This window comes from Aquila chrysaetos, chromosome 4, assembly GCF_900496995.4.
Source record: "Aquila chrysaetos chrysaetos chromosome 4, bAquChr1.4, whole genome shotgun sequence".
Lineage (NCBI taxonomy): Eukaryota > Metazoa > Chordata > Aves > Accipitriformes > Accipitridae > Aquila > Aquila chrysaetos.
In genome coordinates this window covers 7493779-7512375 of record NC_044007.1, presented here as the reverse complement: position 1 = coordinate 7512375, position 18597 = coordinate 7493779, and the positions used below count along the sequence as shown (strand labels likewise).

General features: G+C 36.7%; 1 protein-coding gene across 4 annotated transcripts in view; it reads left to right on the top strand.

Annotated features, from left to right (window-relative positions):
* KHDRBS3 (KH RNA binding domain containing, signal transduction associated 3) overlaps positions 1–18597 on the top strand; it is a 101751-nt gene that overhangs the window by 47495 nt on the left and 35659 nt on the right. For 2 of the 4 annotated variants that reach the window (XM_030011465.1, XM_030011464.1), the window contains exons 4-6: positions 700–846; positions 6752–6891; positions 18146–18256. In XM_030011465.1, the coding sequence (XP_029867325.1) occupies positions 700–846; positions 6752–6891; positions 18146–18256 (398 nt within the window). The remainder of the gene's footprint in view (positions 1–699; positions 847–6751; positions 6892–18145; positions 18257–18597) is intronic. The other 2 variants (XM_030011466.1, XM_030011467.1) reach the window with 2 other exon arrangements.

Here is an 18597-nt window from a genome sequence, read left to right as displayed (position 1 = left end):
TCCACTACATTGAAATCATAGTTTCTTGGTCATATTGAAGTGGATTGGGTGAAGCAGAATAAAAGAAATAAACTCTCTTCTGAAATAGCTAGTGAACTCTTTTTTTTTTTTTCCTTCTCTGAAGTCCTCCTCCCTTGTCTCGTATGCTGTTTAGTTTCATATCCAAGTAGCACAGTTCTGTGAAGGATGTATTCATGGAGTAGAAGTCTCAGTGAGAACAGAAAATAAATAAATACCTGAGCAGTGCAATAATCCTAAGATTGAAATAATATTGGTTAAAGAATCTTGCTCTTGTGGAATATTAGATCAAACCTGTTTCTAAAGACTTTACTTTTGAGAAAAGAGGCTTCAAGTTCACTTATGTTTCTCAGTGTCTTCTACATGAAACTGATGCACTTGGTAAAACTCCTGGGAACATTCTCCCTTGTGCTACAGCTTCTGTATGTGAGCAGAAGCTGATGGGTCCTATTTTGTGTGTTACTGGTCATTACTGTTGGTAACCCAACTGATACTATTCTGGTATTTTAGCAACATGATTGAAGTGTATCAGAAAAGTATGTAATTATATACTTTTTTAGTTGACTTCTAAACATGAGTAAACAGTATGTGGAAATATTTCTGAAGCAACTTTAACACTTGCATTAGAATATGTTTAAAATAAGAAGGTGGAAAAAACCCAACTTTTTTCTTGTCTCCTAGGAGGAAGAGTTGAGAAAAAGTGGAGAGGCAAAGTACTTCCACTTAAATGATGATCTGCATGTTTTAATTGAAGTATTTGCTCCACCGGCAGAAGCATATGCCAGAATGGGACATGCATTGGAAGAAATCAAGAAGTTCCTCATCCCTGTTAGTATTTTAATTTTTTAATAAGAATTCTGGTACTCTTGAGTGAGAGATTTTGTCTCTAAAACTAACTTACTGTACAATATTGGTTAGGTCATGTTGCTTAATTTTCCTTCACCTGTGAAAGAAGTGGTGATGTTTACAAATACTTTTCACTTTGATGTACGCAGTTATTAGGCGAATGCATAACTGTCCACATAGGCTCTCATCTCATGGTATGACCTAAAGTAAAAGAGCAACTTATTCTTGCTTAACTGGTCATGTGCAAAGTATTGAAGTTTACAAATAATTGTAAAAACTTGTAAAGTATGGAAAAATAGCTTGCTTTGCTGAAGGTAGAGCTTTTCTGTGTTCTTGGTACACCTGAAGTATCAGCAGCATAGGGTTCTGTTTCACTTAAGAATAAATAAATTTGAAGTTATAGTATTGTTTCCACCTGTAATCCTGGCTTAGTGTTCAGTGCTGAGAATCAATACATTTTGTCTTGTATCTTTATTTTTTTCACAAAGCTAGTGATACATGGGTTATACTTGTCTTCTGGTGTATACTTCAACTTGTGATGTTATGGATGTATAAAATAAAATGTGATTTCCAGTATAAGTTTGTAGTCCAGGTTTGGGGTATGTATAGACAATGGTGTTGCAGGGTTTCCAGTGTCTTTCTATAGAAGATTCCTTTATTTGCTTCTCATGTGAGAACCAGCCTTGATTGTTTTGTGGTCTTAAACTGCTTGGAACAATCCAAGCTCTCTTAAGAAGCTGGGGCATTTGAGGTGGTGTTACTGTGTGTGAAGTTCCTAACTATTAGCTCTTCAGTGAATGTTCTCTATTTTTATTGGTTATTGAATGAATGTAGAAAGCAAAACATCCTCAGGGGGCATTGAGTTCTGTTTATTTTTACTGCTGAAAATTTTATCCAAGTGTTATTCTTGACTAGTGTCAGATCTTGGAAATGTGGGAGACATAGCTAAGGAAACTTCAAGGTGTGTATCTGAGTGACAGCAGCACACAAATGTTTGAGAGTATAGTCAGTGTAGCTGTATTCAGGACCAGCTGGGGATGCCTGTTGGGGGTGGAACTGCCAGTTGTGCTCTAGGGTGAAGCAGTTGGTGCTGATGACCTGATAGTGCTACTGTATGCATTTGGGAGATTTTAGTTTGTACTAAACCTAGTCTAGATCCATGAAACTTAAGTCCCCAAGTGACTGGAGTTGATTGTGTGCTCCTTGAGTGTTTCTTTTGGCTTGTTTTTGGCTGAATGAAAGTTCATATGCCCCAATACTACTCCATGACATGAACCAAAGCATGATAAGTAACAATCATCAGGTTCATTTAGGAATACATCCTGATGTGAAATAATATACTAATGTGGATGCACCTTAAGATAGTTAACCCCCCCACAATGTCCTGAGCATTATGTTCTATTATAAAGAAGCAAGCACCACATCATAACTTTGCAGGTTCCAAATGGCTTTTGTCTTGATGTATATGAAGAGGTAAATAAACATACTACTGTTCAAACATCATAGCTGATTAGGCAGGAGATACTCAACATGATACTTGTAGGAAAGCTGGGCTGTCGTAATGTCAAAGGTTACTGTATTTACATGATTCATGATTTGATTGTATGAAGAGATAAGGGAGAATTAAGTTCTTGGCTATTCTAGTGAGCAAACAGCTGTTTTCTTTTTAGATGAAAATATGCTCAAATTGGTGCTTTTTGCATGCACTGGAAGTAAGGATATGTCTGATCCCCCTGCCCCCTTCATCAGAGATCTTATTTTTCTTCATTGAGCTTGGTTCACTTAATTTCTTAATAAATGAAGCAAGCTTATCAAAACCTAGCCATAACTCTACTGCTGTTAAGCTAGTATTACAGACTGATAATGAGCGATTCCATTCATTGGTTGTACACTTTCCCATGTCAGTTTTTGATCATTGAATCTTTATTGTACTGAGCTGAACTGATGCTACATAATCTCTTCTGAACTATGGGATCAAGCCACCACTGTCTTAATTTCCCTTTGGCTGCTCAAATGTAATCTTATCAGAATGGTTCTAAATGCCCTAAACTCTTCTGCCTGCCCCCCCGCAGCCACTCCAGGAAGCAACAAGGAGCACTCTGTCCTCTCGAACTACCATTTGGTTAACTGCTGCCAAATGCAACTTAATTTTTATATTCTATGTCTGTTGTGGCTTTCTTAGTAAATTATCAGTTTTATTTCAAGTAAGAAGTCCTGCTATCAATATATGTGATTATGATCTTAATTTGTGTTCTTACAATGTAAGCTAACTATACCTTCCAACAACCTTAGATACTAATCTTAATTTATGAATATGGTTATTGTTCAGTTTTCAGATTAGGCCTGAATGTACAATCACAATTGGTGCTTGAATGTAGGATATAAAATATCTTTGTAGTAGCTGACTATAGCAAAAATGCCTCAGCCTCTCTTCTCAGATCTTTTTAGATCTATGAACAAGCACCTTTGCATTGAAGTTCATCCTCAAGCAGCTGCAGTGGTGTACTTTCCTTTAACCTATTGGTATAACTCAAACCAAGTCATAAAACCTTCTGACTTGAGTTTTTTGGGCTGTGCTTATCATGTTGCCTTGACTGCCATCTTCTGCAGGTAGAATTGTGGCTTCTGAGTTCAAGTATGTTCTTTTGTTCTGCTTTAAATGAGCCAGTCCCTTTGTTCTGGCCAGATCCTCTGGTCAGCAGTCTGTTCAACTGATTGGTGGGTGTTGTGCTTGATATTAATAGCATTACTTCTGTCAGTTAAGACAAAAAACCAGGTACTTCCACTCTCACCTCCCTGCAGGTCCTGTATTATACCATGATTACTGCAGTTTTGGCCAGTAGGACTTTTCTTAGTCCATTTTGCTTAATTTTTTTAGTAGTGGTAGTCATTCTTCTTTTGACAGCTACAACATTAGTTATGCTTTACTGTTGGCTACCCAAGTTTCTTTTTTTCCTTGTCTTTAAAGCAAAGTATAAAAAATATCTGTTAGGGAACAATCTGTAGCAGTCCATTTACAATGTGAGCAGAACTTACAATTTTTTCCTGTAGTCTGCCTTGCCTCCTGCATGTTTAGTTTGTAAGGTGTCGTAATGAAATAGAGTTTAATGGCATTTGGAAGAGCTGTTGGGCTCTGCAAACTCACACACTTTTATTTAAACAAGCTGGTGAATAACTGCAAGGTGTGTGTATAAAGGTGGCTGATAACTATTCATTGCTCACTGCCAGGATAAAGATCTGCTTGGCAGTTTTGCAGAACTGCATAGGGTTTTGCAGGGATTTGTCCTAACATTAAATAAAAAAATGTTTTTACTAATAGTTTGAATGATAAATTGGCATAAGGTCTTAACTTACAGGTGATCCCAAGGAGAACTGCTGCTGCCAGTGTGCTGATCAGGGCTGGTGAGGATTGCAGACAAATCTACAAGAATGTTGCTTAGTTGTGTCATATAAGTAATTCTATGTAGGGAGAAAATCTCTTGCATGTATCTTGATGACGTAGTCATTCCTACGGAAGAAAACATTCTCTATGTTCAGAGAAGACTGTAGTGAGGATGGGCAGTGCTCATAAAATGAGAGTACATAAGTTCACTTGAAATTCAGCAGCAGCATTTGACTGAAATTCGAGTGTTGCCTCTGCCTAAACTGCACAGGGGAGGAGTGCGGTCTAAAGGGTTTCCATATCCATCTTGTGTGCTAGGGGAGGAAGAGATTGTTATCTCCTCAATTTGACTTGAAGTGTGCTGTTTTCCAGCAATGGGCATTCATAAATTGACCGTCCGTTACTTTTAATTGAAGAATCTATTTCAGAGTCTAATGGATTAACACTGCAGATTATCATGTCTTCCTTGTACTGCCCTTTCACTCTGTATCTTCCTGCTGCCTCTGGCATATGTGATAAGGACCATGTTTTCTGTCTGTGCCTTTGCACAGTGGAGTCCTTGTCTGTGACTAAGGCTGCTGGTATGTCTAGTAGTATGCTACAGGAAAACGAGAAAGCATCAGAGAGAAAAGAAAGGACCCAACATGCACAGTGGCAACCTAAGCACATCTTTGTTAAGAAATTAAATGAAATTAATATAAAAAGATCAAAGGTATTTTTCCAGTAGTCCAATTCTGAGGAGGATATCTTGCGGGGAAGTTATAAAGAACATCTCTGATATACGTTATGTCAGAACTTTGAGACCAGAGGATTGCTTTTGTGGTACAGTTTTAACAATTCATTAGCATTTTGTTTCAAGATTGAAGTTCTTTGTTCCATACATTGCATAGAATTTTGCATTTGTAGCCAGTTCCGGTCCAGCCACAAAGTATAAATATAAAGTGGGTTTCTGTACAGTAGTTGGCCAGAATAGTGTCCAATTGCCTGTTTCTATTCTACTCTCTGTGATGGTTTGGCTATGTATTGGTTCCAAGTTGTTTTATAATGGAATCCGTTTCTCAAAAGCTTCAGTTATACAGTTTGAAACAGTTGATTCAGTCTTCCAGACTTTTGTCTTCATCTTGTTTGCTGGTTGGTTTTTGCTGCTAAATAGAGGATGATCTCAAATGGACGGTTGAGTTGAATTTCAGAGCCTGTTTACAACAGTTTGAACAAAATGCTTCTGTAGTGCCACTTTAACAGTAGTAACTATCTTCAGTAATGGTATGTGAAGGAAAACTTTCTTATTTCTGTTTGTGGAAGCAGAATGTTTCAAGGATAATTAAGATCTTTGAGTTCATAGATGTTTTAATCTCCTTTCAATACAGAGTTATGTTTCAGTGAGTTGTCTGATGCAAGGCTGCCTGACAGTCTTTTGGTACCTGCCTAGTGCATGAATGTAATAAAATCAGATTTCCAATAAGAGATGCAGATCCTTCGTTTTGTAATTGAAATGTAAAAATAGGTAGTATTTGGGCAAACCTGCCTTCTTTGAAATGGGAGAATTTGTAGGAAGATAAGGCCTGTTATATCAGAAGTATCACTTCATTCTTATTAGAGGACCTTTTAATATTTTGGTACTTAGTGTGTATGTATACACATGGAGTAAAGTGTTTTTCTGATTCACCTTTACAGATGCATTCTTTGGCACGCTTTAAGTGGAGGGAAAATGGCAGAAAAATACGTAGAGCTCAAGAGTTCATTGCTGTATCTATTTTATTCCTGTGTGATGTGCTAGTTTTGGAGGCTGACTCAAGGTCCCTGAGAAGACTTTTGTGTATTTGAGAAGTACCGTATTAATTCCATGTAAATAACTTCAGCTTTCTTTTTGGTAGACCTTGAGAGAGGATTTGTGCAGAATAAGAAACAAGCCATGTGTCTTCAAATTGTTTATCCTCACATGTTCTAGAATTGACATTTTTGGAGCTTTTATTATTAGATAATATTGCATGTTTGTATTGAATGAATTTCACTGTTTATTCTTTCTTTAACTCCTGATTTTAAGGATAGATGTCTAATCTGTTGGTTAGTTGTCGGGGACTGTTCTCTACAGTGTATTCTGTATTGCTTTGCAACACCAGGCAATGCAATTTTTGCTGCTTTTAACACACTATCATACTCCAGCTGGAACTACAAACCAGATCTCAGCTCAGAAATGGGACCTTGATTTTTTTGTTATTTCCCTCTACAGCATTTTAACATTGGCATTTGAACTGGTAAAGGACATGGGGAGGTAATATGCAGGGGGAAAGAAAAACATGCCTGAGCAAAAATTGTAGTTAATATGTAGAATTCTTTTGGAATTTTTTGACTGAATAATATGCCTATAATATACTGCATATTAAACTTTTTCAATGGGATGTTCAACTTTTCAAGAGGAAATTTTCAGGAGCAGTGTTTGCTGGTACTAAGTTGGTGTGGTGGTTGAACAGTTTGGTTTTTTTCTCACTCCACCCCCTGTTCTAGGACTACAATGATGAAATCAGACAGGCACAACTTCAAGAATTAACATATTTAAATGGTGGTTCAGAAAATGCAGAAGTTCCAGTAGTTCGTGGAAAACCCTCTATTCGAGCAAGAGGAGTACCAGTTCCTGCTTTGTCCAGGTAGGTATCTCAGCTGCAGTGGAATTTAATTTGAATGTGTATATTTTAAGCTTCTTCCTTCAAACACTAGTCCCCCCCCGCCCCCCCGGAGTACAACTGTGAAATATGTGAAGGACCCCCAAAATAAAAGGAAAAGATAAGGGAAACAAATCTTGATTTGTTGAAGGTAGTCTCATTAGCTTAGATTGAATTATTAATGGTTAATGGCTGAAACTTGTCTTATGAAACTTGAATGGTACCCAAGTTAAGAAACAATGTACATCATAAAGATGTTCCATTTTATTGCGAGCAGCATAGTAAGACTTCTGTGCTGCTTTACTTCTAACTTTCAGTTGCTCCTTAGGTGCATGTAGGGTCTGTGTATTGGCCCTACAGAGCTCACAGCTTTGGAAAACTGGTAAATCTTGCTTCGATTGACATGAATTTTGGATCAATTTCTCTAACTTATGGAATATACGTATTCCTTTTACTGCATTACAAAATTCTTATAGTTTTGATACAATAATGTTATGGAAGTGTTTTGGAGGTAGAATTTGGATTTAGTCTCACCTGCATTGTGCTTATTTCATAAAAATGTGGCTTTTGTTTGATTCAGGAATAGGAAAGTCTCTTACTACTTTTGCTTTATTTTTCTTTGACACAGGAAATGTTTTATTTTTACTGTAGCATCCCCTATCTTCCTTGCAGTACAGAGATGACAGCTTCTACTCCTTTGAGTTCTGAAGTGTGAAAACAAACTAAATAAAGTGCATAACTGTTTCTGTTACAGTACAGAGAGATTGTGGCTGCAGCAGCTAAGTGTAACAGTTTTCTACTGTGAACTATTTTCCTTCAGTTATGTCTATGCCACTTATTAATGCAAGCTTGAAACTTACATTTTAGCTTTTAAAATAATTTCAAAATAATATTCTGAAGTGTTTTAATTTAGAATAAGCATGTTAGAAGAAAAAGCACTAAGGAATTATTCCATTCATACAGATCTGTTTAGTTACATGTATCCTGTAATAATTGCAAATGCAATGCAGACTGAATGTTAATTTAAAGAATTTCCACTTACTGTTGGTTGTATCCTGTAATAATATAATTATTTTCTCTAAATAAATTTTTGTTCTTATATTCTTAAGTAATATTGTGTAATATATCCATTCCACTTCTTTTCTTGATTTTAACGTTGTTCAGAGTAGAGGTAATTATATACCAAGGTTCACTTCTTTAGCACTGTAATCAGCCATACAAAAGTGCTTGCAAATCAGAGATCGCATTTGATTTTGGAGATGGGTTTTTTGCTTATTTTACTTCAGTTCTTAAATATCTGTTTTTAACTTTCTCATAGATGCCTGTAACAGCTCTGCTACAGATGCTCAGTACAGAGACACTCACAGTTCTATTTCATATTTTCTTAATTTTTCATATGTCTGTAAGCAGTGTTTGTGGTACAGAAGTTATTGTTTGGTCTGATCTTATCACTAAAGTTTCATACCTAATTTCCACTACTAGTATCTAGCACATGCATGCATAATTAACTTTTCATAGTACGGAATTTCCAGCATCACTAGTTCTGTCCTCTGGATTTTGGTATATTATTTTTTCAAATCTGCATTTTATATAAGACATACATGCTGTTAGGTAGCTCACAAACTCCTTTGTAGTTTATCCTATTGGCCTACAACTACTGAAGTGTCATCAGGGTAAATCTAAATGTTATTAGCATTTGATTTGGAGGTGACAGCTAAAAATTGTATTTGTATATACGTTCTAAAGAAAACTGAAGGGGTTTTGGTTTGTTTGACTTACTTTAAGGCTTGTCTTCAACTCCAAGACTTTTTTCCCTCAGAAATCGAAGCACCCTATTAGCATATTCCTTAAGTGAAATTCAATGCTATTGCTCCTGAGATACTACAGCCATTGAGTTAAAGATCTCAAACTCAGTTGTAATGCTCTGATTCTTTTTTAGCACAAATTGATTTCAGTGAGTAATACTTCTGTTGAAGGAAAGCTTTGTTGAAGGCTTTGTCTTAGTATTAAATAAAACAGTTTTAATAGCAAGCATTCCTGAGATATGCAGGAGAGGTTGAAGCAAAGCCCCCAAGAAGACTTGTAAAATAAAGTCTAAAGCATCGATCCTAACCTCTCTTTATAATCTATAGAATATTTTTAAGTTATCAGCCTTGATACATGAAACATCCTGCTGAGGATGCAATATCTGAGTGTGTTTAAGTTCCCAGTTTTTTAAGCCTTTATTCCTGAATAGTTTCACTTAAAAACCAAAAGAAAAAAAAAAACACCAAACCAAAGTACTAATTTATACCTTTTTTTACTCCTTATCAGACATTTTGAAACTGGAGATAATGCATCTTACCAAGTGCCTTCTTTTAAGAAGACTTGTTATGTGTATGTTTAGGTCCATACCAAAATTTTACTTTGTAGAAAACAATACATGTTGTGCTCGCATACAAAATTCTAGCTTGTGCCCAGGTATTCCTCTATATGGTAAGTAATTTCCTAATGGTTATGGTTTTATGGTAACTTTTTATTCTGCTATTTCTGACTTGTTCCAGACTTTCTTGACTTTCTTTTTTATGACTCTAGAGCCAAGTAAGATTTTGGGGGGGGGTGGATGGAAATCACTGTAGAAGGGTTGTATGTCTTTTGAGCTTTACCTTTAGGAATATGCTTTTCTTGTCATTGATCTTAGGCATGTAGCTGCTTCCTTCTCCCCCCTTGCCCACACTTTTGTTTTTTCCTTTGCCCTAGTACTGTTAAAGATGACCTTCAGATGTAATCATAACACTTCTATTTTGTGTTGTTTATGCTGAGTATTTAACCTATTTAGGCAGTACCTGCCTCTTCTGTGCAACAAGAGAAGGGGCATGAGAATCTTTCCCTGGTGAAAATCTGGCTTTCATTCCTTTTGTTCCTATTGGAAACTGACATCGTTCTTAAATGTTTTTTTTGGAGGTGACTAGGAAATGAAGGATCGTACCAGTTCCTTTTTAATTGATTGTGCTAGAAGCTTAGAGGAGCCATGATGTTTAATGTGCTGTTATAGTGAGTAGCTAGAAGATGTAACTCTTTTGGAATCAGTGCTTCTTTAATGCATTTGAATTCCCATCCCGAATCAGTGCAATATAAATGATAATACTACTGAAATGTGAATTGAGACTTCCGATTATCTAAAGACTGCAAATAAACATGTGTTAACATACATGTTAATGTACACCTCTAAGGACATTTTGCAAATAAAGTAGCATTTCCTCTCAAATTTCACATTCCTATTTTAGAGAATAAGTAAAAAACAAGATTTAAGGATCACTCAATTTTGACTCAAACTAAGTTATACTGGAAAAGTGAAATTCTAGAGGATGATAATAGCAAGTCTAAGAATATGGATAAATCTTCCTTGCTACCTAGAGGTGGGGTAGGGGGAATCAATTCATGTCACTTATAGTTAGAAATCACTTTTAGAATCATAGAATGGTTTGGGTTAGAAGGGATCTTTAAAGATCACGTAGTTCCAACCCCCCTGCCATGGGCAGGGATGTTTTCCCTAGATCAGGTTGCTCAAAGCCCCATCCAACCTGGCCTTGAACATTTCCAGGGAGGGGGCATCCACAGCTTCACTGGGCAACTTGTTCCAGTATCTCACCACCCTCATCATAAAGAATTTCTTCCTTATGTCCAATCTAAATCTACCCTCTTTCAGTTTAAAACAGTTGCCCCTTGTCCTGTGACTACAAGCCCTGGTAAAAAGTGTCTCTCCAGCTTTCTAATAAGCAAGTGTTGAAAAGCCACAATAAGGGAGATCTGGTTGGGTTCACTCCCCAGATTGAGAGGAATTGTATTTGAAAGCAGATGTTTTGGTTTCAATAAGATGAGGGGAGGAGAAAGTAATTTCTTATAAAGCTAACATGTAGGAATAGTTTAATTAAAGAAATAGCAAAATTCTGGTTTATGCTTGCATATGATTGTGGTTTTTTTTACTTTTCCCATTTATTCTTTTTATTCATATTTCATTGTATGCATGGCTTGGATACTAATGGTTGAAAGACTGCAGAAAAATAAAGCTGTTACAGAGGCTGTAGGTTAGAATTTGCTGTCTTATATGTCAGAAATAATATGAGGTGATGTGAATCACTGCTGCAATGTGTTTACAACTTCCAATTGTTCTCCTGTCATATGTCTGGAATCAACTGGTTTCTTTTTTGAAGAATAACTTTGTTGAGAACATATAGGTAGTGTACTGCAAAAGATACTGTAGCACAAAAATTTGGCAAAGCCAGTTTGGGATCCAGGACAAAAGGCAAGTATTAAGTTTAGTGTGATTTGTTTCTTTAGTCTTGTGATAAATCTCCCATTTTCCACAGAATTGAAACATGAACATACCCATTACTGTTTTCAAATAAAAATGTGAAATAAAACTTGCATAAGAGTGTTAACTTCAGTGGTGACTCATTTAAAAAAAAAAAAAAAAAAAAAAAAGAAAAAAAAAAGAAAAGGCAGGAATCCTAGCTCTGTGAGTGGTATCTGGATATTAGTGTTCAATATTTTGGTACTGACATTTTAAAATAACAGGTGTGTCATTTTTCATATGTCTAATATAAAACCTGAACAAAAACATTTACTGTGTGAGGAATACTGACTGTAGTTGCTGAGCTCAATGGAAGAAAGTATATCAGCATCTGGTAACAAAATTTGTTAGATCCATGTATTGAACAGTTTAAATCCTTGCAGATGTATGGAACCACAAATGCTGATATTAAAGAATACCAAGTGTTTCCTCATTGAGTAATACAGTGTTTGGGAACTGGTCCTAAATTTCACAATTATTTTTGTTTTAAAGCTATTCTTGCATTTACTTTCCCTTCTGGACAGGAGATACTGAAAAGAAAATTCGTACTGCAGAAACTCATTTAATTGTTCTTTCACAAAAACAAAGTGAAGGAAAGCTGTGAACTGACTCTAGCTGGGATTTTATAATCAGAGTAATTTTGCGAACTCATTCATCCAGTGAAAGGAGAAACTTGAAATAAAAATCAGTATAATACTAGAGAAGACAGTGATAAATGAAAAGATAAAGTAGAGCTATTGCTGAGGGAAGCTGGAAGGGAGTATTGGCTAGATGCTATGCCTGCCATGGTCAAGGGCAGTAACTTAGTTTGCTGGAAACAAAGCACAACAAAGTGCTGGAAAAACACTATGGGACTACTATAAAGTAGATATGGTAAAATTATTGCTAATAAAGGCTTGTCATGGTTTAAGCCCAGCCAGCAACAAAGCACCACGCAGCTGCTCACTTACTTCCCCCCCCCACCCGGTGGGATGGGGGAGAAAATAGGAAAAGAATTAAAACTCGTGGGTTGAGATAAGAATGGTTTAATAGAATATAAAAAGGAGAAACTAATAATGATAATAACACAAAGTGACAGCAGTAATGATAAAAGGATTAGAATATACAAATGATGCACAGTGCAATTGCTCACCACCCGATGATCGATGCCCAGTTAGTCCCTGAGCAGCGATCCCCCTGCCCCCACTCCCTCCAGTTTATATACTAGATGGGACGTCCCATGGTATGGAATACCCCTTTGACCAGTTTGGGTCAGCTGCCCTGGCTGTGTCCCCTCCCAACTTCTTGTGCCCCTCCAGCCTTCTTGCTGGCTGGGCATGAGAAGCTGCAAAATCCTTGACTTGTTGCTAAGTAAAGTTTAGACTAACTGAAAACATCAGTGTGTTATCAACATTCTTCTCATACCTAGCTCAAAAACGTAGCACTGCACCAGCTACTAGGAAGACAAGCAACTCTAGCCCAGCTGAAACCAGGACAAGGCTGAAGAGGAAGTATTTTAAGTAGTTTTGTATGGATGTATTTAAGTTGTATGACTTGGTAAAATACTATTTTAGTGGCAATCACTGATTAGATTAGTACCTGTGAATTACTTCTAAACATTCACAGCTGTTCTAAGTCTAACATAGTATGTGGCTCTAAGTGGTACTAGATTTTCTTTAGAATGTTTTTCCAAACATTAAACTCTTTATTCAAACAGCAAGAGATTAATCAGTTACAATATGCAGTTCTTGAGTAATATTTTAACTGGACACAGTAAGGTAAACTTTTCAGGTTTTTATACGTTAAAATTATCTTCTATAATTACTATACTGTATTTCCAAATCACACTAGCACATTCTAACGCTTTTGTGAAAGGCTAGTTCTCCCATTCTCTAGTCTATCTGATAGCTTTATAAAAATTTGGTGCTTCACTTACTATTCTCTTTTTCCTGTCATACTAAATTGCAAGTATAAATAATGAAATAACATTATGGGGGGAAGATCCAGGTTCCAACATAGTTTTTGTGGCATTATCTTAAAGGGATGCTGTGATGTGAGTTAAATTAGGTTATTTCACCCCACTATTCTGGTATACTGTTCAGTGTCTACTGAAAACAAAAGAAATTAAATAAGTTACTGGAATTTGACTTATTTGGTCTAGTTGATGGTACCCAGATTGAAAAAGACCTTTTCACTGCAGAGCCTAGAAGTTAATTACATAGCTATGGAAGTAATATTATTCTTAATTTAACCACCTAAATTACCTGTGCATTTAATGGGGAAGGGTTAAATCCCTTCACTGGATTCACCACTGCTAGATTAATAAGTTCAGGAAAATCAAAACCAAACTGATAATAAAGATGAAACATAGAAGTATTTCAAATTTTCTCACATAGCTGTAGTAATCTGTTTTAGGTCAGTAAAATGTTTTGAGAGTATGGTTCAATAGTCTCAAGTACATAGATGATCGCTTTGTTGTTAAAGCATGTCTGGAGGTGGTAATAGGATCTGGCTAGAAGCTAGGATTTACTGAGTATGTTTAAATACTGTCTGTTTAGTATAAAATACAGTTAATAGGTACTCGAGTAGGGTTTCCCTCATCCAAAGAAATCTATGGGCTTCTGGAAAGTATACTGACATAAGATTCAGAAGGGTGGTTTTCTTTTTGCTACATTTGTAAGAAACTCTAAACACTGATGTCTCCTGTGATGCTTCAGTACTTGTGTATTTGTAGTATCATAAATCTGAGGGATCGCAGGCAAGGACCTTTTTATTTCAGGTGTCCTGAAAATAAGGCACATTAAGTCTCTTTCAAAGTACTTACACAATCAAAGTATACAACAAGTTTGAAGACAGTTATGGGGGGGGTTTAGTGCCCACTTATGTACACCATAACCCTGGATATATTGGCAGTCTCAGCACTGTGAAAGATGTTCTTATGGGCACTGGTGTAAAGAGGACATTCAAAAGACTTCTGAAAGGGAATGAGATGATGGCATGGTAGTGAAGAGGGAAAATAAAGGCAAAAAGGTCCTTCTTGTATTTCAGAATATGAGCAGGTAGTCAAGGCTGACATGGGCTGAAAATGAGTTTTGATAACATACAACTTTGAAGGTTTGGGGATAATGTTTTGTAGCTTATAGAAGTGGAAACAAAGATCTTTTTCGTCTGCAACAAAGAAACAGTGGAAGTATTAAGAAGGCTAACAGGCAAGAAAACGTATTGGGAGACTGATCAAATTTCAGATTCAGAAGCATTCTGATTGAGGCTTAATATAGCACAGTTTTCTTTATCAAAAGGAAAAGGTATTTCCAGTAGTTGTGCTGCTTGTAGTGAAACCGTGATTATGTACTTGAACTAAAGTTATGGATCAAGACTGTTTCATAGTTATTTGTTCAAATGTGCCATAATTGTAATTAAAATAAATGGGAACTTGGTATTTAATCACTGATACTCCAGAAAGTTTCAAAATTTACTTTTCTAAACCCTTTATTAACATGAAAGAACATCTGATTTTGGGAGAGGAGCCCTTCATTCTCTTAAAGTTTTGATGTCACCTGAAATCTCCATGCCAAATAATTTTTCATGTAATTTGAAAAGAAAGCCTATGTGAGGTGTTTTTTATAAGGAAAAAAAATAGTCTGTAAGCTGTGTGCAAAGACAAGGAGAGTTGGTGATGGCAGCTGAAATTTGGCCTGCAGAATGATGTCCTTGGTCAAAGAAGCAAGCAGTGAAAGACTTGGAGGGGCTAGGAGTCATGATGAATTTGATTTGATGGTAAGATATCTCTGAATGTGATAGAACAGAGCTGAGATGTCTTGATTTGAATGAATTAAGTAGAAGAGTGAATCTAAATGTCAGCAAATGCACCAAAGTTTTTGAATTTATAGGTGAGACAGTTGTAGAAGAAAAAGGGTAGAGAAAAGACCCTCTGTGCATTTTCTTCGGAGACCTGAGAAGCAGATGGATACCCCTCAGAAGTAGTTGATTAGGAGAGGGAAAGCCTGGGAAAGTGAAAGCACAAGATTCCAAAAGGAAAAATGTCATTGGATCAGAAATGGTAAATACAACATGGAATATGTGGAGAAACTCTGTGGGAAATCTAGCTGAAAAGTGATACCCACTGGGAGTGCTTTCTAATATGCTGTGTGTATTTGCGCACCACTGAATGTCCAGGGTATAACTGGAAAAGTCTGTTGGCACATTCACTGAACTTACTGGTAGTAGTGGGTTACATTCAAGTATGTGAGTGAAGCTTTTACTTAAAAAGCAAAATAAAACCACTTCAACCTTAAACACCCAGAGTAATATGTAAATTATAAAGGAGTGAAATGGAAAACAAGACTAGGCAAGATGGATCAGAATTGAGAGCTGTGGAAGGATATTAGCTAAGGCATAGATGGAAGATGAGAATTCTAAGAGATGCGTGTGGGGACTAAACTGCCCTAGGGCCATCAGTTTTGTTCCTAATGGATAGACACATCTGCTGTGTAGACATGAGAAGACACGACTTACAGGTGTCATCAGCAATGTGTTGAGGGATGTCAAAGTCAACAAGAAGTGATTCTATGTGTACTTCAGAAGCAATAGGAAGACTAGGGAAAATGTGGGCCTACGGCTGAATGGAGCAGGGACCCCGGTGACACAGGGCATAGAAAAGACTAAGGTACCTAATGACTCTTTGGGCTCAGTCTTTACTAGTAAGAGGGGCCTTCTGAAATCCAAGGACTCAAACGTGAGGGGGAAGGCATACCCTTGGTAGAAGAGGGATCAGGTTAGAGAATAGCCAAACAAACCGGACACAAGTCTATGGGCTCTGATGGGATGTACCCACGAGTGCTGAGGGAGCTGGTAGATGTCATTGTGAAGCCACTCTCAATCTTTGAACAATTGTGGAGATTAGGAGAGGTGCCTGAGGACTGGAGGAAAGTAAATGTCACTCCTACCTTCAAAAATGGCAAGGAGGACCTGGTAAACTGGTCAGCCTCACCTCAATCCCTGGGAAGGTGATGGAGCAACTAATCCTGGAAACCATTTCCAGGCACATACATGGCAAAGTATCAGGCGTAGTAAACATGGATTCACAAAGGGGAAGTCATGCTCGATCAACAAATTCCATTCTGTTGGGTTCTATCATATAAGCCTCGGTTGTTGTTTGTAGCATTAAGTGCCTTAATCTACTTAATTGTTCCTTATATGTAAGCTGTTCTATACTGTTGGTCATCTTTGACATAGTTTCTGATGCATTTCCAGTTCTTTTGTTCTTTCCGAATTAGGAAACAGGACTGTAAATACACACAGTAGGGTAACAAAGTTTTCTGTGTTCTCTTATATTTTTCTAAAACTTGATTTGTTTTTTACTGTTCTGATCACCGGGCCAATCTTAATTATAAATGTTCTAGGGGTAGTGATAGCTCAGAACCTATTACTTTGTGTAATGTTAGGATATATAAATTTGTGTGTGTGTAAGTCTGAAGTGTTCTCTCTTACAGTTTGCTGCTTTGAAATTTTTTTTTTTTTGCTATTTTCCTTAACATTTAGGTTGGGATTCGGCTACAGATTAGAGATAGACATCTGAACTCCTGTTGTAGTTTATAGAAGGATAGCATGAATACTTTCAATTGCTTCTCTTGTTGTGTAATTTGTCTCCAAGTCAGCTGGCAGCACCATCCAATGCATTCCCCATAAGGAAAGACTCTAGCATGAGAACCTTGTCCAGTCTTTCTTGACTGTGTAGCAAAAAACTTTATGAATGTAAACTTACATATATACAAAACTTCTTTCTGTTCTTCACTGGTGATTTGGCCTTGGACTCTGCCAGGTTTCCCAATTCCAGGAAGCTTGAAAGACTTTGTTTGGCTTTTTACAAATTCTTTAAATTTTCTGACCTGCCTCCGAGTATTTTTATTTGTTTTATTAGCATTTGTCCTTTGATGTTAGAGATGGGTTCAGCTTTTCAAGTGGTACCTCTTTTAATATCTGTCTTTATCCTGCTGTTCTAGCCTTACTGAGCTCCTTTTGCCCTTTCTCAAGTTTTTTCTTTTTGACAATTGTGATGTATTTGCTCTGACTTCCTGTGGGATTTCTCTAAATGTCTTCCCATATTGTGTATATACATTTCACTCTTCTAAATCTTTTAAAACATAATTTATATAGCTGCCCTTTTTCAAATTAAGGAGTACCAGAACTGATCTGTTGTTTTTGCAAAGGTATGCAAAGGTTCTTATTCAAAGTGGTTCCTCAGTGTTTTCAGTTTCTGTTCATTGCTCATGTCAATCAAACTTTGTTAGTTCCCTGATAACTTCTTAATGAAATAACAATTTACAGTCTCTAAAAATTTGCTCTTAGCATCATACCCAGATATGACTCAAATCTGCATTGTGGCAATTGAACTCTCCTGTTACTGGGTTTCCTATCTGTGCACTTTTATAATCTTCTCCAGCCTGGTGCAGTAACTGAGTAGTGTAATACAGAACTACACGTCTCAGATTGTTTATTCTTCCTACAGTAACGCTTAAAAATACCATGTAAATGGTCTCCTAATATAGGAGAAATATGTTTTCCCACCTATCATCACTCCAATCCTGTTAACTGTTTTTGAAATGCAGAAAAGACCTTCTCATCACGTGGATCTGGTGTTCGAATTCTCTTCAAGAATAAATCTATGCTGGCTCTAAAACCTGTACTTTTTTTTCCTCCCTCAAATGTTTTTCCATGTTTTTCAGCATGTCCCATTTCCTGCTGCTTTCACTTGCACCCTGTCTGAAGGATGCCATGATGATTATGGCTAGTGATTCTTGAGTCTTTTTACTGACTTTTTTTTTTTTACACTTGGTATTGACTGTTGTCTATGCCAATAGGTTCATTTCCCTTTCTTTGGCTTCACTTGGAAAGTATCACATTTGCTATTTCTTTATATTACTTCAGCAGGCTGTGTCTGGGAACATCACTGCTCACCCCTGCCCCCACTACAATGAAGTCAAATAAGCAGCTGGTACCCTGTCCTGAGGAGGCATTCTACAGATTAGCCAAAACCAAGTAATAAGCACAGTTTTAAATCACTTACTCTCTAGGCTTGTTTAAAATACTTTGTGACTGTGTTTTGATCAGTAATTAGAATTAATAAAATCTATCCTGATTGTATCAAGTATTTACGTTTTTGCATTCTTCATTTAGTGATGCAGTTTTTCAAATACTAATTATTTGTGCTAAAATGATTGTTTCTTCCGATAAGCTTACCAATGAGAAATTATATGATTTATTTGAAATGGGATAGGAAATCTTAAGGCCAAATCTGGATTGTACTTTGTAATATTGTTTAAGTTGGAAATGACTACTGAAATCAGGACAGAGTATTTTCACTCAATTACTACTCTTTA